The sequence below is a fragment of the Vulpes vulpes genome, chromosome 4 (assembly GCF_048418805.1).
Source record: "Vulpes vulpes isolate BD-2025 chromosome 4, VulVul3, whole genome shotgun sequence".
NCBI lineage: Eukaryota > Metazoa > Chordata > Mammalia > Carnivora > Canidae > Vulpes > Vulpes vulpes.
The window spans coordinates 128,306,892-128,328,461 of NC_132783.1; the positions used below are offsets into that span (position 1 = coordinate 128,306,892).

General features: G+C 41.4%; 1 protein-coding gene across 28 annotated transcripts in view; it reads left to right on the forward strand.

The window, feature by feature from the left end:
* The window catches only part of DAB2 (DAB adaptor protein 2), a 59,910-nt gene extending 47,910 nt beyond the window's left edge, over window positions 1-12,000 (forward strand). For 9 of the 28 annotated variants that reach the window (XM_026016677.2, XM_026016679.2, XM_026016680.2 and 6 more), the window contains 6 exons: window positions 649-1,302; window positions 2,286-2,448; window positions 6,487-7,119; window positions 7,655-7,764; window positions 8,569-8,636; window positions 10,232-12,000. In XM_026016677.2, the coding sequence (XP_025872462.2) occupies window positions 649-1,302; window positions 2,286-2,448; window positions 6,487-7,119; window positions 7,655-7,764; window positions 8,569-8,631 (1,623 nt within the window). In that variant the 3' untranslated portion in view covers window positions 8,632-8,636; window positions 10,232-12,000. The remainder of the gene's footprint in view (window positions 1-648; window positions 1,303-2,285; window positions 2,449-6,486; window positions 7,120-7,654; window positions 7,765-8,568; window positions 8,637-10,231) is intronic. The other 19 variants (XM_026016678.2, XM_072757014.1, XM_072757017.1 and 16 more) reach the window with 3 other exon arrangements.
* The last annotated feature ends 9,570 nt before the right edge of the window (window positions 12,001-21,570 follow it).

Sequence of the window (21,570 nt, forward strand, 5' to 3'; positions counted from 1 at the left end):
CTGACCGGCTGTGTGATGTGATGGGAAAAATCTGTTTTTGTCCCATGGTGGAAAGAGAAATTATAGGGAAATATGTTTGACCTTAAACTTTGTTACAACCAGAACTATAAAATATTAGCCAATGAATTCAGTCATTTAAAAAGATGCTGTTACATCGATTCTGAGGCTACAGTGTGCATCAGGTGGGAGGCTGGGTTAGGCTTCTGAGGTCTTTTCTTACTTTTAAGCTCAGTATGCTTAGATAATTGCTTAGAGTGACATGCCATTGATCCCCTTTAAGACTTGCAAAAGCAGCAATGGGAACAGCGAGGATTGTGAATGCCGCCAGTCGGCCAGGGTGAGCAGACACATGACAAAAGCAAACAGTACAGTTTCACTTAATGAAGGGCCAACAAAGTTGAGACCTAAATAAAAGGGCAATGGGCCGGGGAGGGTCAGGGGTCACCTATTCAGCTGCTAGTAAAGAAATATACTCAGGGAGGTGATGGGAGGAGGTAACGGTCAACCGGTCAACCGGTCTGTCAGGACCAAACTTTAATGGGAATTTTGATAATCCTGATCATCTTATGTAGCTTTCTCATTTGAAGTCACAACATGGACTAACCCTTTCTTTTTTCTTTTTTTTTTTTTTCTTCCCAAATGTGATAGGAAAGCAAAGATATCCTGTTAGTGGATCTAAACTCTGAAATCGACACCAATCAGAATTCTTTAAGAGAAAATCCATTCTTAACAAATGGCATTACCTCCTGCTCTCTTCCTCGACCAAAGCCTCAGGCATCTTTCTTGCCTGAAAATGCCTTTTCTGCCAATCTCAACTTCTTTCCCACCCCTAATCCTGATCCTTTCCGTGACGATCCTTTTGCACAGCCAGACCAATCGACACCCTCTTCGTTTGATTCTCTCAAATCTTCAGATCAGAAGAAAGAGAATTTGAGTAGCTTGTCTACTCCACTGAGTAACGGGCCCCTGAATGGGGATGTTGATTACTTTGGTCAGCAGTTTGACCAAATCTCTCACCGGACTGGCAAACAGGAAGCTCAGGCAGGCCCATGGCCCTTTGCAAGTACGCAAACACAGCCAACAGTGAGAACTCAAAATGGGGTATCTGAAAGAGAACAGAACGGCTTCCATATCAAATCCTCCCCGAACCCCTTTGTGGGAAGCCCTCCCAAAGGACTGTCCGTACTGAATGGCGTAAAGCAGGACTTGGAAAGCTCTGTCCAGTCCTCACCACATGACTCCATAGCAATTATCCCACCACCACAAAGTTCCAAACCGGGAAGAGGCAGAAGGACTGCTAAGGTGAATTGTCTTCTCCACATATCCATTGGCAGAATGCATGTTCGGTACCAAAGGGTGGTGTGATGCAAGCTCTTTTTCCTGCTGCTATTGTAGTTTCCTGTGTGGCTGTGACATAGAAGGTGGGATAAGGCACATCTTCCTCCAGGAATACCTTCCTCTGACTGCCACCCTTCCTAAGCTTCTCACTCAGCAGTGTTTTCACACCCTGCTTTCCGTTTGCATGTCTTGTCACTTATTATTAACTAAACACAAGTTTTTCCATTTTTAATGCTGCTATGCTTCTGTAACTCTGGTAAGTTCGATCGTCATGTTCTGGAAGGGGAGGGCAGGGGTTCTTTGTGATGCCTCGTGGACCTTCCCCACACTAACGCACGCCCCACACTCCCCTCATATTGCGTTAAGGGCCAAGGCGGTGGAGGGAAATTCTTGAGTTTGCCTCCTCTATTCACCGTTGACTGAATAATCCATTGCTTTAAAAGACATTTATATATTTACTATTACCAGTTCATTCAAAAGCAATTTAAAATGTGGTTTCTGGGAATATATTTTTTAAAAACTCATGCAGGCTGGCCTAATAATTAGACAATAGTATTATCTGTAGGCAGACTCATTTAAAACCAGTAGAAGAGTAAAAAATATGTAGGTTACCTATTTATTTAAAGTTGTCCTTACTTTCCCAGCTTCAAGCTTTTATCTGACAAGGAGACCAGACGGATACAAATGCGTAAATGAGTAAAATAGATTTCACCTTGAGAGTCCTCTTTACATCAGTTACCAAGAACCAGTATCTGTGCATTGCAGGGATCTGTCTTTCTGGGGGTGGAGGAAAGGAGAGGGGAGCTTTGGCTTTTTGTAGTAGTTTACCAGTAAGAGGAAAAGGTTTTTCTTTTTGTGGTTCCTAAATTTGAGGTACAGGATAGGAGACAGAATGAAACTTTCACTATTACTGAGTAACTCTTGGGTCTCCCTCTCTGCCCTGTCAGTCTCCAGCAAAAGACTTGCTTGCATCAGACATCTTTACCCCTCCCGTCTCAGAACCTCCAGGCCAGACATCACCTACAGGACAATCTGCAACCCTACAGACCAACCCTCTGGATCTCTTCAAAACAAGTGCTTCCACCCCAGTGGGGCCCCTTGCGGGTCTAGGTAGGTGCTTAGAGATTGAGTTAGATTTGCCTCTGTTGCTTTCACTCATAAGATTACAATGCACAGGAGGAAGGTACTTCATATCCATATGGGTTCCAGGGACATCAAGACCTGAGCATCCCAAGGAGGCTTTCTCCCACTTTGACTTTCGTAGACCTCACCCTCATTTGGTTACTTTTGACTCGCAACTGAAATTTGGCTCCTGTAGTTGGTATGTGGGAAGAAAACCGTTTTTGATATTGCGCTTACCTGAGCCAACTGGCAATGGCTTACAGAAGACAACTGTAAGGGATTCTGAAGCTCAGACCAGCTTCCTTGGAGAACTGAGGCAGAGCTGAGAGCCTCATCTATCATCTGTATTGGAAAAAACTGGTGACATGCACGTCTGCTGTGTAACTTGCCATTACTAGATCGAAGATCTATCCTCTATTAAACTGATATGCTTCTTGGACAGGATATCCTGTCCTATCCCAGAAAGGGATATAAGTTAAGTCCCAAGCAAGCGTAAGTCATATGATCAAAGTCTTGGGCTCTCAGCCCAGCTCTGTTGCTAGGCATACAAGGGGTTTGAGAAAGGCGTATATCCCGATCAGTCTCTGAATACTTAAGCCTTAGCTGCTCCTTGCCAATATTTTGGCTGAGTGTTTTATTAGAGTTAAAAGACAAATGCTAGAAACCTGAAGTCAAAAAGAACAGGGAGATACGGGAAGAGATGGGATTCGACCAGATGCCTAGGATGTGCCGGTGCTCATTCATCAATGCGTCTAGCTCACATGAGCCACTGAGCCACTCTGTAGCAGGACACTGGGGAAGGCCACTTGGCTGAGGACTGGCCCCGCTGGTGTTTGCCCACAGCCTCCAGTCCTTTTCTGCCTCCGTGGTACAATCTTCAGAAACCCCGACAATAGTCCTTGCTGTCCTGCTGAGGATTCTCTTTGTTGTTTTGCTTCTTGGCACTTCTACAAGCTCCAGACACGCTCTGTCTTGGGCGGGGGGGCGGGGGGGAGCTATGGATGAAGAGGGACTCTCCTCCCTCACTTTGTAAAATTTGACCAGAGCTCTTGGTTTTCTCTGTCTCCTGCGGAGTCAATCATCAGGACCCTATTTTTTTGTTTCCCTTGCTGCTTTCCGGCAAAGGAAAATAGTTTCACTTTGTCATATTAAATCGGTTTAATCTAACCTGGAGCATGGCGGCAGGAGGAGGTTGTTACCCAACTGTTGAGTGGCCAAAATCAATGCGGGCGTGGGAATCCAACTTGTTCTAGGTCTCTGCTTGCATTTATACCATCAAGAGCGTCCCGAAACGCTTCACGTCTCTTGTGAGGCTTCCCCATTTTCCTGCCCCTGCTAGTGGAGCTGGTTGGTGCTTTTCCTTGCAGAAGGCTTGAGAGTTTGTATGCACTGCCTGCGACTAGATCACATCACAGAGCTTGACAGTCTAATATCAATGCCCCGAAGAATTTTTACAGCCAATATTTAACAAGTCAGCTCAAAAATACAGCTGGACCCTATAACTGTTAATTTATTCAGACGAAGTGAAGCTTTTTGGCTAGGTGCCCCTGTTGAGGCCTTGGAGTATACAACTGCAGAATACTGATGATTCTTCCAAGTTTGGACATGGGACTCAAACTGAGCTCTACAGTATAGCCCCTGTCCACTAGCAGGGATCCTCCGCCAAACCATGGAAGGTTGTAGGTCTCGCTTCCGTTAGACCCAGCTGGGGGGACTGTCTCTTCTGGAGAACTGGGGGTGGGGAGACAGCATTGTAGAAAGCTGAGGCTTCAGCTTTGATAGCTACCCTGTGTTTTAATCTAGCATCAGGAGGTAATAAAATTAACATCTCATACCCACCCTTTCCCTTTCCTTACCTCTTGCCTCCACTTTCTCCAGCAGGGCCTTAAATATCTTGGAAACACAATGCATGGAATCCATCAGATGGGAATGAAGGCTGGCATAAGCATATGCTGAGAAAGCCTTGAATTCCCAGCAGATATCACATTTTTCTCTTTAACCACCACCACTCCCACCAGTACCATCTATGACTAAAGCCATACATCTTCCTAAGGGAAAGCAAGTCACCCAGCATGAAAAATGATAAAATTCTACCCAATCTGTACATCTAGTTTGGTGTAAATTATTGAGTGACTTTGGCTTTGGTTAACAAAATTTAAATAATTTTGTTGTAACCTCCTAGCAATAGCTTCACTCAAACCCAGGCCGCTTTTAGAACCCACTGTTGTAGAATGTGAGAGGACTTCTCCCTTGATTAGTTGTGAAAACAATGTGCATACCCTTTAGTATAAATGAAGTCTAATTTCTGTACCTATGAAATTACTATTTGAATTAATTTCCGTTAAAAAAATAGTCCTATATATTGATGCCAAGGAGGCAGAACAGGAGACCAGGGCACTGGATTTGCAGCTGGTATCCCTGAGTTTTAGTTGTCACAGACTGTGAGCTTCCCAACTTTAATAATTCATTTCTGGTACCCAGCTCCCTAACCTCAAAAATAATCATGTTAATTTAGTAAGATGACCTTTTCTGAAGCCTACCACTGTTTGTGAGCACACCATGCATCATGGCCAGATGGCTAGCATTCATGCTCACACAGTGGAGTCAAATAACATCAATTTCCAATACTAAGAAAATTTAAGATAGAGTATCTTGCTACATCAGCCCCTGAACATCACTTTCAAAATATTTCTCACTCTGGAAACAAAAACATTCCTAACCCAAGTTAGAAGTTTGGAGGCCTTTTCCTAGTTCAGTTAGAAAACTTTCATAACTAAAGAATGCTCTTACTCTAAAGCTCAAAGCAAGCAGATTTTGAGAGCAGGACATCATTCATGAATAGGTATGAGGCTGAATTTAGGGGTTTTTTTTGTTTGTGGTGGCAGTTTAACTGGGTCATTAATATACTTGGGAAGAGACAGAAGAGAAAACGTCCTACATATTAGAACAAGATGTAAGGAATGAGCTTCTCAAAAAGAGGTGGGAAACGTTGGAGAAACCCGCATTTTTTAGTGATTTCTTCAATCCTTAATCGACATGGCAAAGATGCAGGAGATGGAGCCAATCCTGCAAAAAGATTAGATGCTTGGACACAGGCAATTAGTTACCTCAGAAGGTTTTGGGTTTTTTTTAGCGGGGGGGGGGGGGCTTTGGGGAGGGGTTTGGGTTTTAGGGTTTTTGGTTGATTTTTGTTGTTGTTGTTTTTGTTTTGTTTTGTTTTGTTTTTGCTTTGTGTTCTCTTCTCTCCCTCCCTTCCTCTCTTAAGTATCGTGTTCTGACTTCTGGCAAGGTTTAGTGAGTGACACATGGCAGGAAGCACTTTTATTCGAAACAGCTCTCCCAGGATAACCAGCCTTTCCTCCATTTATATGTATAAAAGTCTGAAACTATCTTGGCATCAACCAAATTTTATCATCCTTTTATATAGCTGTGTCAACCTTGGCAGCATTTAAAAGCAAGGAAACTGAAATGGTTTCTTCAGGATGCAAGCATGTTGAGGCCTAATATACATGCGTGATAGCTGGTTTCCATAAGACTCCAGACAGGAGCCAGCTGCCAAATGAAAAGATCAAATCAATGACTCAGAGTACCCAATGGATTATCTTCATTAACTACTTCGCAATCAGCATGGCTTGTTTATTAAATATATTCCCTCAACAAACACGCTCATGCTATTGTCAGGCTCTGTCCTAGCTGTTTGAAATGTAGCGGTTTGATAAGCACTTGTTTTTCCATGACTAGGTCCTTATGGAGTGTAGTACCCTTCTAATGAGAAAAGTTTAAAAATCTCTGGTAGGAAAAAAAAAAGGGCTTCAAAGTGCAACCAACGTGTGAATACCAGCTATTCTGTATTAGCTAGTTTATCTTTAGGATGATTTAGTCTCTTGAGACCTTTTCTTCCATGTCAGCCTTGAGGCTTCAGGATGGTGTTTGCTATGTGGATGCCTGATAAATGCCCCTCAGAGAGTCATACTTTCTGAAACTCAAGCTTGTGTCTTGATAAATGCTTTCCCCTGCTTCCTTCAGGTGGTATCCCGGTTGGCCCCCCTCAGGCAGGCCCCTGGAACCCAACGTCTTTAGTCTTCAATCAGTCCACCTCAGTGGTCCCGGGAGCCATGATGAGTGGTCAGCCTTCAGGATTCGGCCAGCCAGTTGTTTTTACCACAAGCCCAGCTGTTCCAGGTTGGAACCAGCCTTCATCCTTTGCAGCCTCAACTTCCCCTCCAGCCCCTGTTGTTTGGGGCCCATCAGCATCTGTGGCACCCAATACTTGGTCCTCAACAAGCCCTTTGGGGAACCCTTTCCAGAGCAATATTTTTCCAGCTTCTGCTGTGTCTACCCAGTCCCCTTCTATGCTCTCCTCTCTTCTGGTCGCTCCTCCTCAACCACCTCCCCGAACTGGCCCTCCGAAGGACATCTCCAGTGATGCCTTCACTGCCTTGGACCCACTTGGGGATAAAGAAGTCAAAGAAGTGAAAGAAATGTTTAAGGACTTCCAACTGCGACAGCCACCTGCTGTGCCTGCAAGGAAGGGAGAACAGACTTCCTCTGGGACTTCAAGTGCCTTCTCCAGTTATTTCAACAGCAAAGTTGGCATTCCTCAGGAGAATGCAGACCATGATGACTTTGATGCTAATCAGCTGTTAAAAAAGATCAATGGTGAGCTACTCACTTCTCTGTCTATTGTACCAACGAGTATTTCCACTCTTGGATGGGCCCACAGAGTCCTTAAAAGAACCCTCTCCCACCCGCCAATAGCCTTACTCTTGCTTTCTTTGGTAATCAGTGGTTATGGAGACAACTTGACCATTTCCCTTATGGAGCGAGCTGTTTCTAAGGGCTGGCCCAATGCTGCCCTCTTGTGACAATTCCTAAAAGGGCTGCCAAGAGCTATTGAAATTCAGTGGGTTGTGGCGCCTGGAAGGTTGTGCAACAGAGCCTCAGCCACACTCCACGGCCTTAGTGAGGGAATTGTGAATCTCTTTCACTTCAGGTCCATGTGCACAGCCTCCTCTTCTGATGAATTCGCCTGCAACAATCACTGGGAGTCCTAGTATTTGGTGGTGATTTTTGTTCCATGATGTAAATTCCAAAAGTATGGAACTGAATTTCTGAGATAAGCTTGACTGGGGGACTTTTGCCTATATTTGGGAAAAATTTGCCTACTGACTTCTTGGTGTTTCTTGCCTTCTAGAACCACCAAAGCCAGCTCCCAGACAAGGTTCCCTGCCAGTTACCAAATCTGCTGACAACACATTTGAGAACCCTTTCTCTAAAGATTCCTTTAGTTCCTCACAAGCCTCTGTAAGTATCAACTACTAGAAGCTGTTGTTCCAGAGTACATGCCACATAGAGCTACTGTGTCGTGAATTAATATTGTTTGTATAATAAGTTTTTGGTACTAAAGGATGTTTAAGTTTATCATTCAGAACCATCACAGTGAAAACATCATCTCAAACTGAGGAGAGACTTTTTTTGCAGGGGCTATCATCTTGAGCTTGAGAAACTAGTTTCATATAGAAAATATCATTCGTATCTCACTTTGCCTGGCTCACTAAAGCATTTTGGGAGAAAACTGAGCCAAAATAATACTATATTTAAAAATCTTTCAAGGAGAGGCACCTGGATGGCCCAGTGGTTGAGTGTCTGCCTTTGGCTCAGGTCATGATCCCCAGGTTCTAGGATCAAGTCCCGCATCAGGTTCCCCACAGGGAGCCTGCTTCTTCCTCTGCCTATGTTTCTGCCTCTCTCTCTCTCTGTGTCTCTCATGAATAAATATATAAAATCTTTTTTAAAAAGTCTTTCAAGGATTTAGGTTCCCAATTTCCCACCCATGATCTTTTAGCTCATAAAAACAGGTACCTTTCATTTGGGGAAGGCAAACATCATTCATGTGAACCCTGACTTTGATGTAAATAATAAATATGCATCACAAATTGTAAGCAGGAAAACAGAAATCATATAATATCATAGACCCATACAATATCTGATTTGTCTGTGACTTAAGTGATTTTTAAAGGAATTTGAGAAGTCTTAATTATAGGGTTTTTTTTTTTTTTCCTTCTTAACTGTATTTAAACTTATTGACTGGATGGTTTTATCTTCTAGATGGCTTCTCAACCCACATCTTCTGATGTATATAGGGATCCTTTTGGAAATCCTTTTGCCTGACTTCTGTAAGTAGAAGATCCTACTAAGCTTAGGTTTGATAAGGCAGCATGGCCCAGGGGGTGAGGGTGAAATTTTAATTTTAGAATTGATACAAAGTTAAATCTCTGTAACTTAGAAGTAATAGACGGGAATCTATGCTTAACTAATTCAGTAATGACTAAGCTGAGCATTTAAGAATAGAATTATACATGCTACGAAAATAGTAATATCCCCATGGGATATGGATTTCTATCATATCCTATGCTTTTGACATTTCAAAATAACACTTCTCTATGACAAGAAGACTCATATAACACATAATAGCTTTCTAATTGTTTGAGGGTTTTTTTTTTTTTTACCTTCATATTGAAGTGACTGCAAAGCTTCCTAGTGGTTATTTGATTTCTAAAGAAGGTTTGAAATCTGAAGACTTCTTGAGGAACAAGTCAGCTAAACATATGCTGCCTCCCAAATCAACTTATTTCTCTTTGAGTGATCTCAAAGGTAGTCTAAACTAGTCTGAGGATATTGAATGCGAAAGTGGTGACAGTTGCCCATAGCTTCTTCAAAAGCAGCATATGACCAGATGAGTCTGCAGGTGGCTCTCACTAGTATACTTTATCCTAGGTGAGTTATTAGGTGTAACTGTTACCTGAGACTGAGACCATGGGAGAGCTTGGCATGACCTTTTCTTTATCAGCAGTGAGTGGAAGCAGCTTCATTTGATCTTAGAAAATTGAAGTCAGTTGAGGAAAGAAGACTTGTCCACATTTTAGAGGAGGAAGGGTCATAGCTGGTAGGGGAGAACAATAAAAAAGATGAAAGGAACCAAACCCTGTTTTTTTTTTTTCAGCCTTGCCCCATCCAGGTGGGACTCCTAAACTCTGTCTTGACCCATCTAAAATTTAATTATTTTAAGTAGATAAACATCTTAAATCTGACATGAACAATATATTGACTTTATATGCAATTTGGATTGTTGCCCCTCACTTGACTTCTAGAATTACAATATTTCTTAAAGGGCTTTTCTGTAAAGTCTGCTTCAGAGAACAGGCTGAGATTATTGAAAAGACAAGTTCTTGGGCCCTGCTCTAGCCCTAAGAATTCCCCTCAGATGCTGAGGAAGAGCTCCATGTTTCAGGACGCCTGCAGTTTCTAATGCTGAGAGAGCAGTAAAATATACTGAAGGGCTAGAAGTCTTAACAGAGACTCATTTTCACCTCATCTCCAAGGGAGGTAAATATGGACAGATGGAAAGGAATAAACTGCATCCAGAGTCGAGGAGGACTCTTTGCACTAAACTGAATTGATGAAAGGTCTCCTTGGAGGCCCTTTCTTAGATCATGAAGGAAAGATTATTTTGGTGAACTTGCTAAACTTACAGTTTGGGATTGGGGGTCGGGGAGCATTATCATGGGAGAAAATAGCTAACATTATTGAACATGGGTGTTAATCACTTTATTACAGGTTCTGTATTTATTTATTATCTTACTAAAGCCTCTCACATGAGCCCTAGGAGATACTATTATTGAGGTTTTAAAATGATGACTTGATATTTAATCCATCGATATTTAACCCAAAAGTTGTAACCACGGTTTGTTTCTTCTTTGCACTTCTCTAGGAACTTGATATGCTGACTACCCAGAGGAACAAAAAGGTTGGCCTTAGTGGTCAAGGACAAAGCTAATAGCCAGACACGTCCTGACCTCTGCTCTTGTTCCAGCTTTGACATATTATCTGTTGCCTTATTTCTTGTTGCCTCTTCCACTTGTAAAATGCCTTTCACTTTTCTGTTTAGATTAAAGCTAAACTGAATCTATGGCTTTAAATAAATTAAGAACCTAAATTCTCTAGCTTAAATGTAAATGAAGTAGTTTCCCCACTTGAACCATTGCCTATTGTGTTCCTAGAACCTTCTAGAACACTCTACTGTGTACCCTCTGGTTAGGAGACGCAGCCACCACAACTCCTCAGATGACACTATTTTGAATAAATTTTAAAATCCTTACTGTTCAAAGTTGTCTGGGGTTCCGTTTTACAGCATAAAACCTAAAAATTAAAAGCAGGCACGTTTTTTAATCTTGCTTCATATCCACATTTATAGAGAATTTTTAAAGTAAAATGGAAGCAAGTCCAACTTCTCTTAGACACTTGGGAATTTGACACACTTACAAACCTTTTTAAAAATATAACTTCTCTTCTTGAATATTATTTTCTCTGAAGGGCAAAAATGTTTGTTTGTTTTTTTCTAATCTCTTGCTAGATCGTGCAGATGAGGGAAAAGCATTACTTGTCTCTCCTCTCTTCTTCCCTCTGATTCTTTTTTCAGTCAGTTCTGTTCCCAGGTTCATATAACATAACTTCCCTTTCACAAGCAACAGAGTTTTATGGGGCAAAAAAAAAACAAAAACAAAAACTAATGATTCATGGATCTGAAATGTCTCTGCCTTCTCAGTAATTGCTAAACCCTATAACTAAGATTGCAAATGGACACAACCTTTATCCTCTCCATAGAATAGGAGGCCATCCACTTGAGCTGAAGTTCCAGAAGAGCAGTTCATGTTGAAGAAAATGAAAGAAAAATTGACCTCATCAATGAAGGACTATATTCTGAAGAGCAACACATCAGAAAGTTTCATGTGATTGTGCCAAACATATTAGGTGCTTATTTGGTCATGCTAGACCTTTATCAATAACTGGAAAACTTGCTTGAAGCCACAATCTCACAGTTAGTAGGAGGATAAATGGGTGGGTGGGTGAGAGGAGAGAAGCTGTAGAACGAGCATGTGGTGTTATCATTGAAAATCTAATGTCTGCAGTATTTTTATCCTTATAACCTTGGAAACATTCCCAGTTCATTTCCAGTCATATTGTTAGCAGTTCTGAAGGATTTGTTCTTGCCAAAATGAGTTTCATTTTGTTATGTTTATGTTGGGTTTTTAAATGTTGTCTCTTGACCTCTAATACTCAGGTTCTGTGGGTGATAATCAACCATACAATGTTACCTTTCAGTAGAAGAAGAGAATGACTGCTCAGGATCTCAATAAGATGGTGACCTCCTGAACCTTTATTGATTAGCCCCAAGTAGTCCAAGCTAAAGTCCTGTGGTTTTATGTTTAATGGTAATAGCTGATCATGTATGGCATACTTTCCCATCTGGCTTCCTACTCAGTCATTATAAATACAGACTTAAAATAGTGTTTTATGTGTCCAAATACCTGAATATGCTCACCTGGAGGCAATTATTTCAAGGTAGTTAAATTTTTGGAAGTAGACAAATTTTGAAAATGATGATCAGCCACACAACTGTTTTGTACATACTTATTGTGCACTTTTCTGTATGCAAATAAAGCTATTAATTTACTCATTTCAATAAACTGGAATGGCGAATTTCATGTGTTAGCATCAATTTATTCTTACAGTCGATCCCAACTTTGAGTTGATGTGTTAGAGTCAAGGTATAAGATCTATCGGTCTAAGGTGAGCAAATATTAGTACATTCTGGATTGTCACAAAGATGAAGACAAGATGGAAATCTGTGAAATAGGACTATGAGTAAACTATTGTCTGTTATCTTTTTTTTTTAATTGTCTGTTATCTTTTAATGCCTTATTCTCCTCTCTCTGAAATACACATATTCCCTTCCTGGGAGTTTAATGGGAATCCAAGGGATATGACTTGTATCAGAACGACCTCTACTGAAATCTAGTACAAAAATCATTTTGAACCCTTGAGTCATACTTTCTACCCTTTACCTCTCCTTGTTCTTGATTCAGTCATGTTTGACCTCACCAAGAGCTCACAACTATGTGGCCTGATCTGGCCTGGTGGAGGCCATTAGGAGAACTTCTGTGTGAGGTAGGCAGGTCCATGATGAGACATCTTTAGCACAAGGACACTCTTAAATACTCTGCCCTAGTATAAAAGTTCAAGGCTCTCTCCCTCTCTCTCTCTCTCTTTTTTTTTTTTCAAAAAGACCTAGATCTACTGGGAAGATGACCTCAAGGCAGGCCTTGCTTCAGTACAAAAGTCTTAATCTTAAACTTTTCTAAGGATTAAGACAAACTTGGAAACAGGTGGGTGTCATTGATGGGTATTTATGAGTATAGGTTCTTCATTATCACTGCCTTACCTTTCCTCTTAATTGAAACATTTGGTCCCTTTCTGCCAACACTGAGTAGAATATAGAAAAATAGACTCCACACAAAAGCAGCTTCCAGTAAGCCACAGATGTGCTGGAGAAGGCTGCTGATAAGAGCATGTTGCACAAATTATCTGGCTTATCCAGATGGTCTGCAATGTGTCTAACCCACTGACTCAGTGTGCTGTTTCCATGTGACTTAATCTGTAAGATCTTGCCGGAGGTTAACCCTTGCTCATGTGTACAAGGGGAGGACATTCATTTCAACGTAGTAGGAACTACTGTTGGCCAAGCAGGGAGAGGCGCTTACTGAAGTGTCTCTGCAAAGTGGAAGCAGATCTCTTCTTTGTAAGTTTATTTAGTAACAGTACTTGTCACACCTGTATATCAGAAGTTCAGCTCTTATGATCACCCTATTATATCGGGAGGACGGTTTCTTTTAGGCATCAGATCTAAACTAAAAGCTGAACTTTAACAGCCAGCACGCCCTCAAATTCCTCACATAAAGGCAATACAAAAGGAGAAGGTACTGATTTTCTCAAGATAATCTTGCATCTATGAGGTGCTTTACCATTTACACAATATAATTTCATCCAATTGATACCATAATCCTATAGGGTGAAATCTGTCATGGTTTCATCTCATCTGAGGGTGACTTCCACGCTTTAAAATCCATTCCAACTCTGGAGTGATTGCTGTGGTATTTTATTGTAAAACTGTGCATTGTGGTAGGGATATCTTTTCAGTCTGTGATTTCAAATTCCTCCATCAGAATGTTAACCATGGTATCTAGAGAGAGCCAAACACAGCAAATTCTGTGTCTTTCCTGTGCTGAAAGCAGGGAGGGGAAAAAACAGAAAATGTAGCTAACTCAGAAGTTTGGTTGACTTTGCAATAAGCTGATGAGTGAGGACTTTGACCCGTGTTCCCAGATAAAGTTCAATACAAAGTCATCTAGTAAAAGACAGGAGCTCCCTAAAAGTCCCTGGTAAATATTTAAGCTATTACCATTTGGAGGAAATTGCTAAATAATAAAACATTTAATTCTTGCTGGGAAATGTTGTTTTAACTAACTTTCTTCTAATAAAAATAACTAAGACTCAGTTCTAAATTGATATGCCAAACTTAGACACACACAAAGCGGTGTGACAGCAGCAGCCTTGTTAACATGTCCTAATAATAGCCAGGCTGATGGCCAAGGGCCAGCCATGTGTCATCTCACCTAATGAGGATCTGAGCCCCTTGTTTGCCCTTGCTTTTCTGGAATTATGTACTTAATTACTAAACCTCTATTGTGCTGAAATCATATGAGTGCCAGTCTCCAAGGAGATGACAGTGTGGGCTACTCGGTGGCAAAGAAACTGGGTTTCTGCCTTGACCAAAGTTGAGATGGTTATAAAAGAAAACAAAACAAAACAAACAAACAAAAAGTGATTCTGAAAGTCTCGATAACTAAGTTTTCTTCTGATGTTACTTATGGAGTTTGATGTCAATTCTCTTTTCATTTTGGTTAACTTCAATCACTATTATTTTACCTTAATTGTGAGAAAGTGAAGTTATTGCCATTGTAGAAGTTACATGATGACCTGCCTGGGCTGATGCTGAGCTGTGAATGGTTCTGGGGTGTGTCTGAGGCTGCTTCTACCAGGTACGCACTTACACTGATTGATCATCACAAAGCCTTCTGTTTGGGGGGCACTAAGAGGAGTGCTGGATCACAGGAGCAAATGGAGAGGGAAGGGACCAGGAATGGAAAGCTGATGTGACATTTACCTCCCCACCTCCCTCACTAGCGTAAGAGACTGGCCTAGAGACTTGATGATGGAAATGATAGTTAGAAGCAGGAGGAGTTGTCTTTTTTTTTAATAAAAAGCCCTGAGAACAGGCAGGCACCCTATAGCCCACATAGCCATTGGCAATAAAAAGACTACATCAATGGAAAGGCTTACAGTGATTAAAATTAGTAGCAAGTTATTTTTCTCACATAAAAAGTCTAGATTGAGAGCTGCTGGTATTGGCTGAGCAGCTCAACAAGGCTCTCAAGGACATTGACTCTTTTTTAGCTTTTCACTCCAACTTTTGTAGCCTTATGGCTTTCTGTTCTCGTTTATTGCCTAATGGTCACAAGATGGCTGCATAGCTCCAAATATGATGTTAGTGTTGAAGGAGGTTCAGAACAGGAAAGAGCAGCACAGCCAAGGTCTGCTCCTTGAACCAGTAATTTCAGTTTTCCTCCAGGCTTCCCAACTACTTCACTACGTCTCATTGGCCAGAATTTGGTCACATGGCTATTGCTAATTGCAAAGGATGCTGGGAAGTCAAGTTTTTAGCTTTGCCAACCTCTGTAATGAAAATAGTTAAGGAAGAGACATGGCTGGCTAAATAATTTATGGGGCATAGGACAAAATAAAAATAGAGGGCTCATTATTCACAAACCAGGGCAGAAAATTCTATTAAAGACACTAATGCATGAACATATCCTTCCTTCTGCAACCTTTTTCTTATTATAACATATTTTATTTGCTATTTAATGTTGTTCTAAGTAAAAAAGAAATAGAATTTTAAAGTGTTCGTGTGAATTTTATTGCTAATCTTCAGCTGGTAACTGGAATTGCTGAAATCATGCAACTTGTATTTCATAACTCATACATGCATATATACTTAATATATGTATTTCATTCCTACCAGAACAGTAGAAACACTGCACAAAACGAACTCAACTGTTCTTAATTCACTTCTTGATACCTGAACATTCTATCAGTACATGCTACCTTTAGTTCACTAATGAGTAAAGAGAAATGGTGAAAAGAAGAAATACGAGTGGTTCTATCTTTTTCTTTCCTTTCATATTATTATTTTCAGCGTAAGTAGATGGCTAATGCAGAGAAGTGACACCACTAGTAAGAAAGATATGATAGTGTTTCTTGGTCATTTGTGTTTCTTGGTCATTTGTGTTTCTTGGTCATTTGTGTTTCTTTTTGTGTTGGAAGTTAAGTTCTGGTTCAAATGGAGCGTATGACCTCTCAGGGCTGTCACTTACACAGTGATGGGCAACAGACATCTACCTCATACTCACTTTTGCTTTGACTCACTGAACTCCCACACATCATGGGTCCACCTAAATTACATGTTCATGGGGCAACAGAAACATTCTGTGCAAATGTGGCGGCATAGTAGAAGGGACACAGTGAGCATTTCCTCTGTTCATGGGCGTGCTCCATTTTCCAATCAAACTTGCTTTCAAAACAAAAGTCCAAGCACAAAATTAAGAATTCCAAAGTGGCGCTGAGAGAATATTAAACCAAACATGGGGCCTTCCCGAGTGTTTGAGCCCTGTCCGACTAAACTGGTCACATGCCCTTGAAGCCGGCCTTGGCAAGAGGGCCTTGGAAATGGGTGATGGATTAGTCAATGTGTCTCCCACATGCCTGGGTGATAGTTTAACCCTAAGCTGGCTTGCCTCCAAGTGCAGATCACAGCGGTCTTTGACGACATAGCACCTTCAGGGCAGAAGAGAAGCACACACGGAAGGCACAGTCAGCAAAGCCAATGCCAAGGTACCTGGACTAGAAGGTGTAAGCTCAAGAATGCAGAGGACTAGTTTGTGTGTGTTGGTACCATGAGGGTTATCAGAGCAATAAGAAGTAGAAAGGCAGGTGAACTAAAAGCCACTGTCCAGGTGGCTTTATTGTTGGTATAACCTAACTTGGCCTTGAAGGGATGTCTGCCATCTCAGTTGGAAGCGTGGCAGAGAAAGGACTGTGGAGTTCCTGAACTGTTACTACCTGACATACTTCACAATCCTTCATCTCTCTTCACTGCGAGCCCAACTACCAAATCTGGAAAACCAGACTGGATGCTGACATGGTCCACAAAAGTCACTGAATAATAACAACAAACACCTCCCCAGCATTTACCACACAACAGACACTATTCTGAGTGCGTTACAATAAACAATTTAATTTCCATGTCAGTTCTATGAGGTAGGCTGCTACCACCACCACCATTTTATGGAAGAAGACACTGAGGCACAAAACCTTTAAGGAACTCCCCAAAGTCGCTGAGCTAGTAAGTGGCTGAAATGGCCAGTGTCCTTGCAGTTAACCTCAAATTCACCAGCACTCCACTACCTCCAAAAACTGGCCCAGTGCCTATTTGCACTGGCTTGTCTCACATTCACCAAGATTTTATTCTCTTCTTAGTACTTTTCTCCTCTTCTACTTCCTACACGCAGTATGTCTATCATGATATATTTATGCTTATGTTTAATTGGGCAAATTGGTCCCTCTTTGGGCTTTTCAGGGCACATTCTCAGAATGAATTAAGTGTCACTTAGAAGTTTGAATTATCTAGTTATTATAAATGCAACGCATCAATCTAACCTCACACAGTACATTCTAATTCAGGTATTTTCCATCAGAATGTTTCACGTAAGCTATGAGCTGCTCACAATGAAAGATGAGCTATGAGTAATGTTCTCCCAATATCTTCTACATTATAAATAACAAATCATCCTGCATCTGCTCACAAGCAGGCCAATTGGGTGTTCCACGGTCAATGAGGAGCCCAATTTTATATCTATTACTGTTGTTGTATATTTTTCACAAAACTCAAACACCAATGGGATCATGCTCTTAATGAACTGGATCAAAATTATGTACTCACGACACAGTTTATTTTATTCAGTGCTTTCTCATTCTCTCCTTCTCAGTTCTTCAGGGTTTAAAAAACCTATTAGTGGTGATGACTTTCTTCATTCTTCTAATTTGACAAACACAATCCTTTGACAAACACAATCCTTTGCACTGTAGAGATTGGAAACTGAACAAGTGATCACAGAGCAGAGAGATGTCTTGCAGCCCAACAATTCACACAAAACCCCCACGATAGGAAAAGCACAGATCAGTAAAGGGGAAAAAATGAAGGAGATGATGCCAGACCAAAAATAGGATTAAGTTCCTGAGTTAAATCATCTGTAATTACCGACTGGCCCTTCCCCTACAGAAAAAGAATTAGCAAAACATGTCTGGAGAAGAAAAAAAAATGTTTTTCTTAAACTGGGTCAAAAATTTGCTTACACTACACTAGGGTGGAGAGAAAAAATATATACACATTCCTCTTTCTTTCTTTCTTTCTTTTTTTTTCTTTCTTTCTTCTTTCTTTCTTTTTCTTTCTCTTTTTTTTTCCCTCTCCCTTTCTCTCTCCCCTTTCTTTCTTTCCCCAGTGTGCTCCTCCTCACAGGTCTCTATTCTGCTGGGTATGAATGCCAACATTTAGTCTGGTCTTGCAACCCCACTCTAGCCGTGATCACTCCCTCTAAGGATACTTTCCTTCTTGGCTATGTGCCCAGTATTTCATACTGCTCTTCTCTGTAATGGTTAGTTTGATGGGAGAGAGGAAAGTTGAGAAAGGGTTTAGATTCTCAGGTAGGTCCTTGTAGTGTCCTCTGATTCTTCCGATCTCTATAGCATATACCCCATCTACTTGGCTACTACCTTGTGGGATCTGTAACGAATACTCTTGGCTAAAGAATGGAGAGTCTGTTCCTCTCCATGCGGCTGAGTGGCCTGCAAGGCTGGGTGGTTCTCCCTGCAGCCTGGACCTCCATCTCAGGCATCCTTGACTAGACTCCAGGGATCTGCTATGAGTGCCTTTGCATCTCTGCCCTCAATTCCAGGGCCACATCATCATTCATGGAGCAATCCTGTCGCTAGTTTACCAGCTATCCCTTCCCCTATCCCTCCTCAGGGCCCGGGAACTTGTTCGTATCCTCTGTGGCCCAAAACAGCCAAAGAAACCTAGGAAGCCAAAATCAGTCCTTCCTCTGCCCAACTACACACCACAACCACTTTTGTTCTGGTTTGGCTTCCCCCATACTGAGAAAGCCTGGAAGTTGCTCTCCCAGAGTTCCAGATGGCAAGGAGAGAAACATCTGTCTCTGACCTCAACCTACTTACCATGCTGGCCCCATTCCAAAGGGTGGCCTGAAAGACTACTTCGAAAACTCATCTCCAGGCCCGCCTCTCCCCGCTCTGCCTCTCTCCCTCTCACAACTGCTCTGATCCAGCAGGAGAGGCAATATTTTCACATTACCAACATCACAAGCCATGCTGTCTCCACTACTTTGAGATTCACAGGTGACTGATTGCTTCTTTATTCTACTATCTCCTTCCCTGGGTAAGAAGCCTCACAATTCAGCCTTGAGGTTGCAGAATCAAGAAAACATAGTTTTAAAAGAGAAAATCAAAGAGAGTTTAAAATTTGCAAAGCATCATCCCCTATTATATTTAGTTGGGCTTACATGTTGTTAATTGGTAAATCTGTATACAGTTTTGTCCTCAAATACTAGTTTCTTTTTGTCAAAGTTCCAAGTTCCAGAAACCAAACATATCCGAGCCAAGTGAAATCAACCAGTCATCCAGTAACTATGAAATAACTATGGAATAACTATGAAGTAACCATTATGAGCCTGCTTAACACTATGCATACTGTCAAAATACTAATGCAATAAAAAGAAAGATGACTTCCAGATACAGAAACCCGAAAGACCGTTAATGGTGACTCATTAATAAAAATAAGGAATATAAGAAGAGCTTCCTGGACAGGGACAGGGCAAGAATTATGTGTGTGATTTTAGAAGTAAGTTCAAATTACCATAGGCAAATCAAAGTCCACTTTGAGATTTCTTAGAAGTACTTGAAGATTGTTAAGCTGGGAAGTAACTCTATTAGTGTTGCATTTTTCAAGCAGTCTCACTTCTAGATATCTACACTTCTGAAACAAAAACCCAGAAGTTCCTGGTAAAGGAACTTCAACAGACCAATCTTTTGAGATTTCTGGTTCCGAATAGTAGGCTTAATCTTCAGAGTGTGTAAGAAAAGAAGGGTAGAGACTGAGAAGTGGAAACGGTAGAGGACAGACCACTGAGGAATATTAACGTTGTATAACAGATAAGGGAGAGGAGCTGGCAAAAGAGAAGCAGATGATCAGGAAATGTATCACAAAAGTCAAAGGAACAGCAAGTCTTAAAGCATAAGAATGGCCAGTCCAGACAGATGCCTCTATGCGACAGAGATCAGGGCCCAGAAGTGTCCATCAAATTTATCAATAAGGAGGTCTTCAGTGGAGTAATAAAGGCCAAGGGAAAACTGCAATAGGTTGAGCACAACCACGTAGTAAGGGAAGAAACCTGATACAAACTGAAAAGAAAAGAAAAAAGTGTGGCTGACAAAGGCAATAACGATAAGAGAAACTCAAAATGAAGAAATCAAGGAGCTGGATGTTCAATAAAGCAGAGAAAGGGGATATTGAGAGGATGAGGATGAGGCAGCTTGGAAGACTTGGAGACAGTGGTCAGACAGTAAGGATATTGACATTTGCAAAGATGAAGCCATTACAGGTGTTAGAATGACGCTAGGACAGTGGGCTAGATGGGGTTAAGATAAATATTCATAGAACTGTTGGAATCCAGAAAGAGTTAGGTGCAGCGGTATTTCAGAGAACACTGACATCACTAAAGAAAAAGCTGGCGTTGGAGTGGGGAGAGAGAGAAGACAGTGTCAAAAGTCTTGGGTGAATGTAGACAGGCAACAGTGTTGGTGAACAGAAGGGCAGAAGGTGGCATAGCCAGATCTTGTCAACTTCAAAAGAAAGAGGGATTGTATTGAGTCTTTCCTTAAATGAAGTGCTGTAATGCAATTCAGGGGGCCCTAAGTAGTTCCATGTGACTGTAAACAGATCTGAGCCACAGGAATTCTTATTACTGTAAAGGGATCGCCAGACTTACATCACTCCCATTGAACTTCACAAACAGCCCCAGAACCACTCCATAGAGAAATCGTGCTCTCTTGCATTATAAAAGAGCTCATTTTGAAAGTCCTGTAATGAAAATGGCACAGAACCAACAGGGAGAGAGCTGGAACCTGATGCCCCCCCACCTCTAACCGTGTGACCTTGGGAGTGTCACCTCCTATTCCTGGACATCATTTTCCTCATCTACATTTATTTATTCATCTATGAATGCATAGTTCCCAATAACTGTTGAAGCCTAATAGTGGTAGGCACATTCCTAGACTTTGGGGACATAGCAGGAAATGGGACACACCCCAAACCAAGGGGCCTGCTGTTTAATGATTCTAATTCCCTCAGTTGTGTGTGTCATAAGTGAAAGCACTACAATTTCAGTATGGTTGGTGTAGGACACACGGATCCTTTAGGATTCAGTCAGAAACAGATACGGAATGAGATGGCGCCTGCATCTTGAGATCCCTGAACACTGAGGGAGTCCATGAAATTTCTAGTAATAAACTTCCAGAAAACTGCTTCCATCACTTTAAGAGAGCCAGATGGAAATTACACCCAACATTTTACATCACTTCAGTAAAAATTAAGTGTTTCTGCCTAATGGTCACACATTCTAATGTATACACGTGCGTGACTCTGACTTTAAAACAGGAAAACGTGGGATGCCTGGGCGGCTCAGCAGTTGAGCATCTGCCTTCGGCTCAGGGTAGGATCCCCGGGTCCTGGGATCCAGTCCCACAGTGAGCTCCCTGCATGGAGCCTGCTTCCCCCTCTGCTTATGTCTCTGCCCCTCTCTGTGTGTCTTTCATGAATAAATAAATAAAATCTTTTCAAAAATAAAAAATTTAAAAAACAGGAAAAAGTATAATTATTGTGCAATAGATATAATTTAGTGCCACAAAGTTCCCAAGCAAACTGAAACCAAAGGGAAATTAAACAAAATTCTTTTTTAAGGCTCCTGAGTGGAGAAAACTTTGAGAGCCCTCAGCAGAGTGGAAAACTCTGGCATCAGAGTT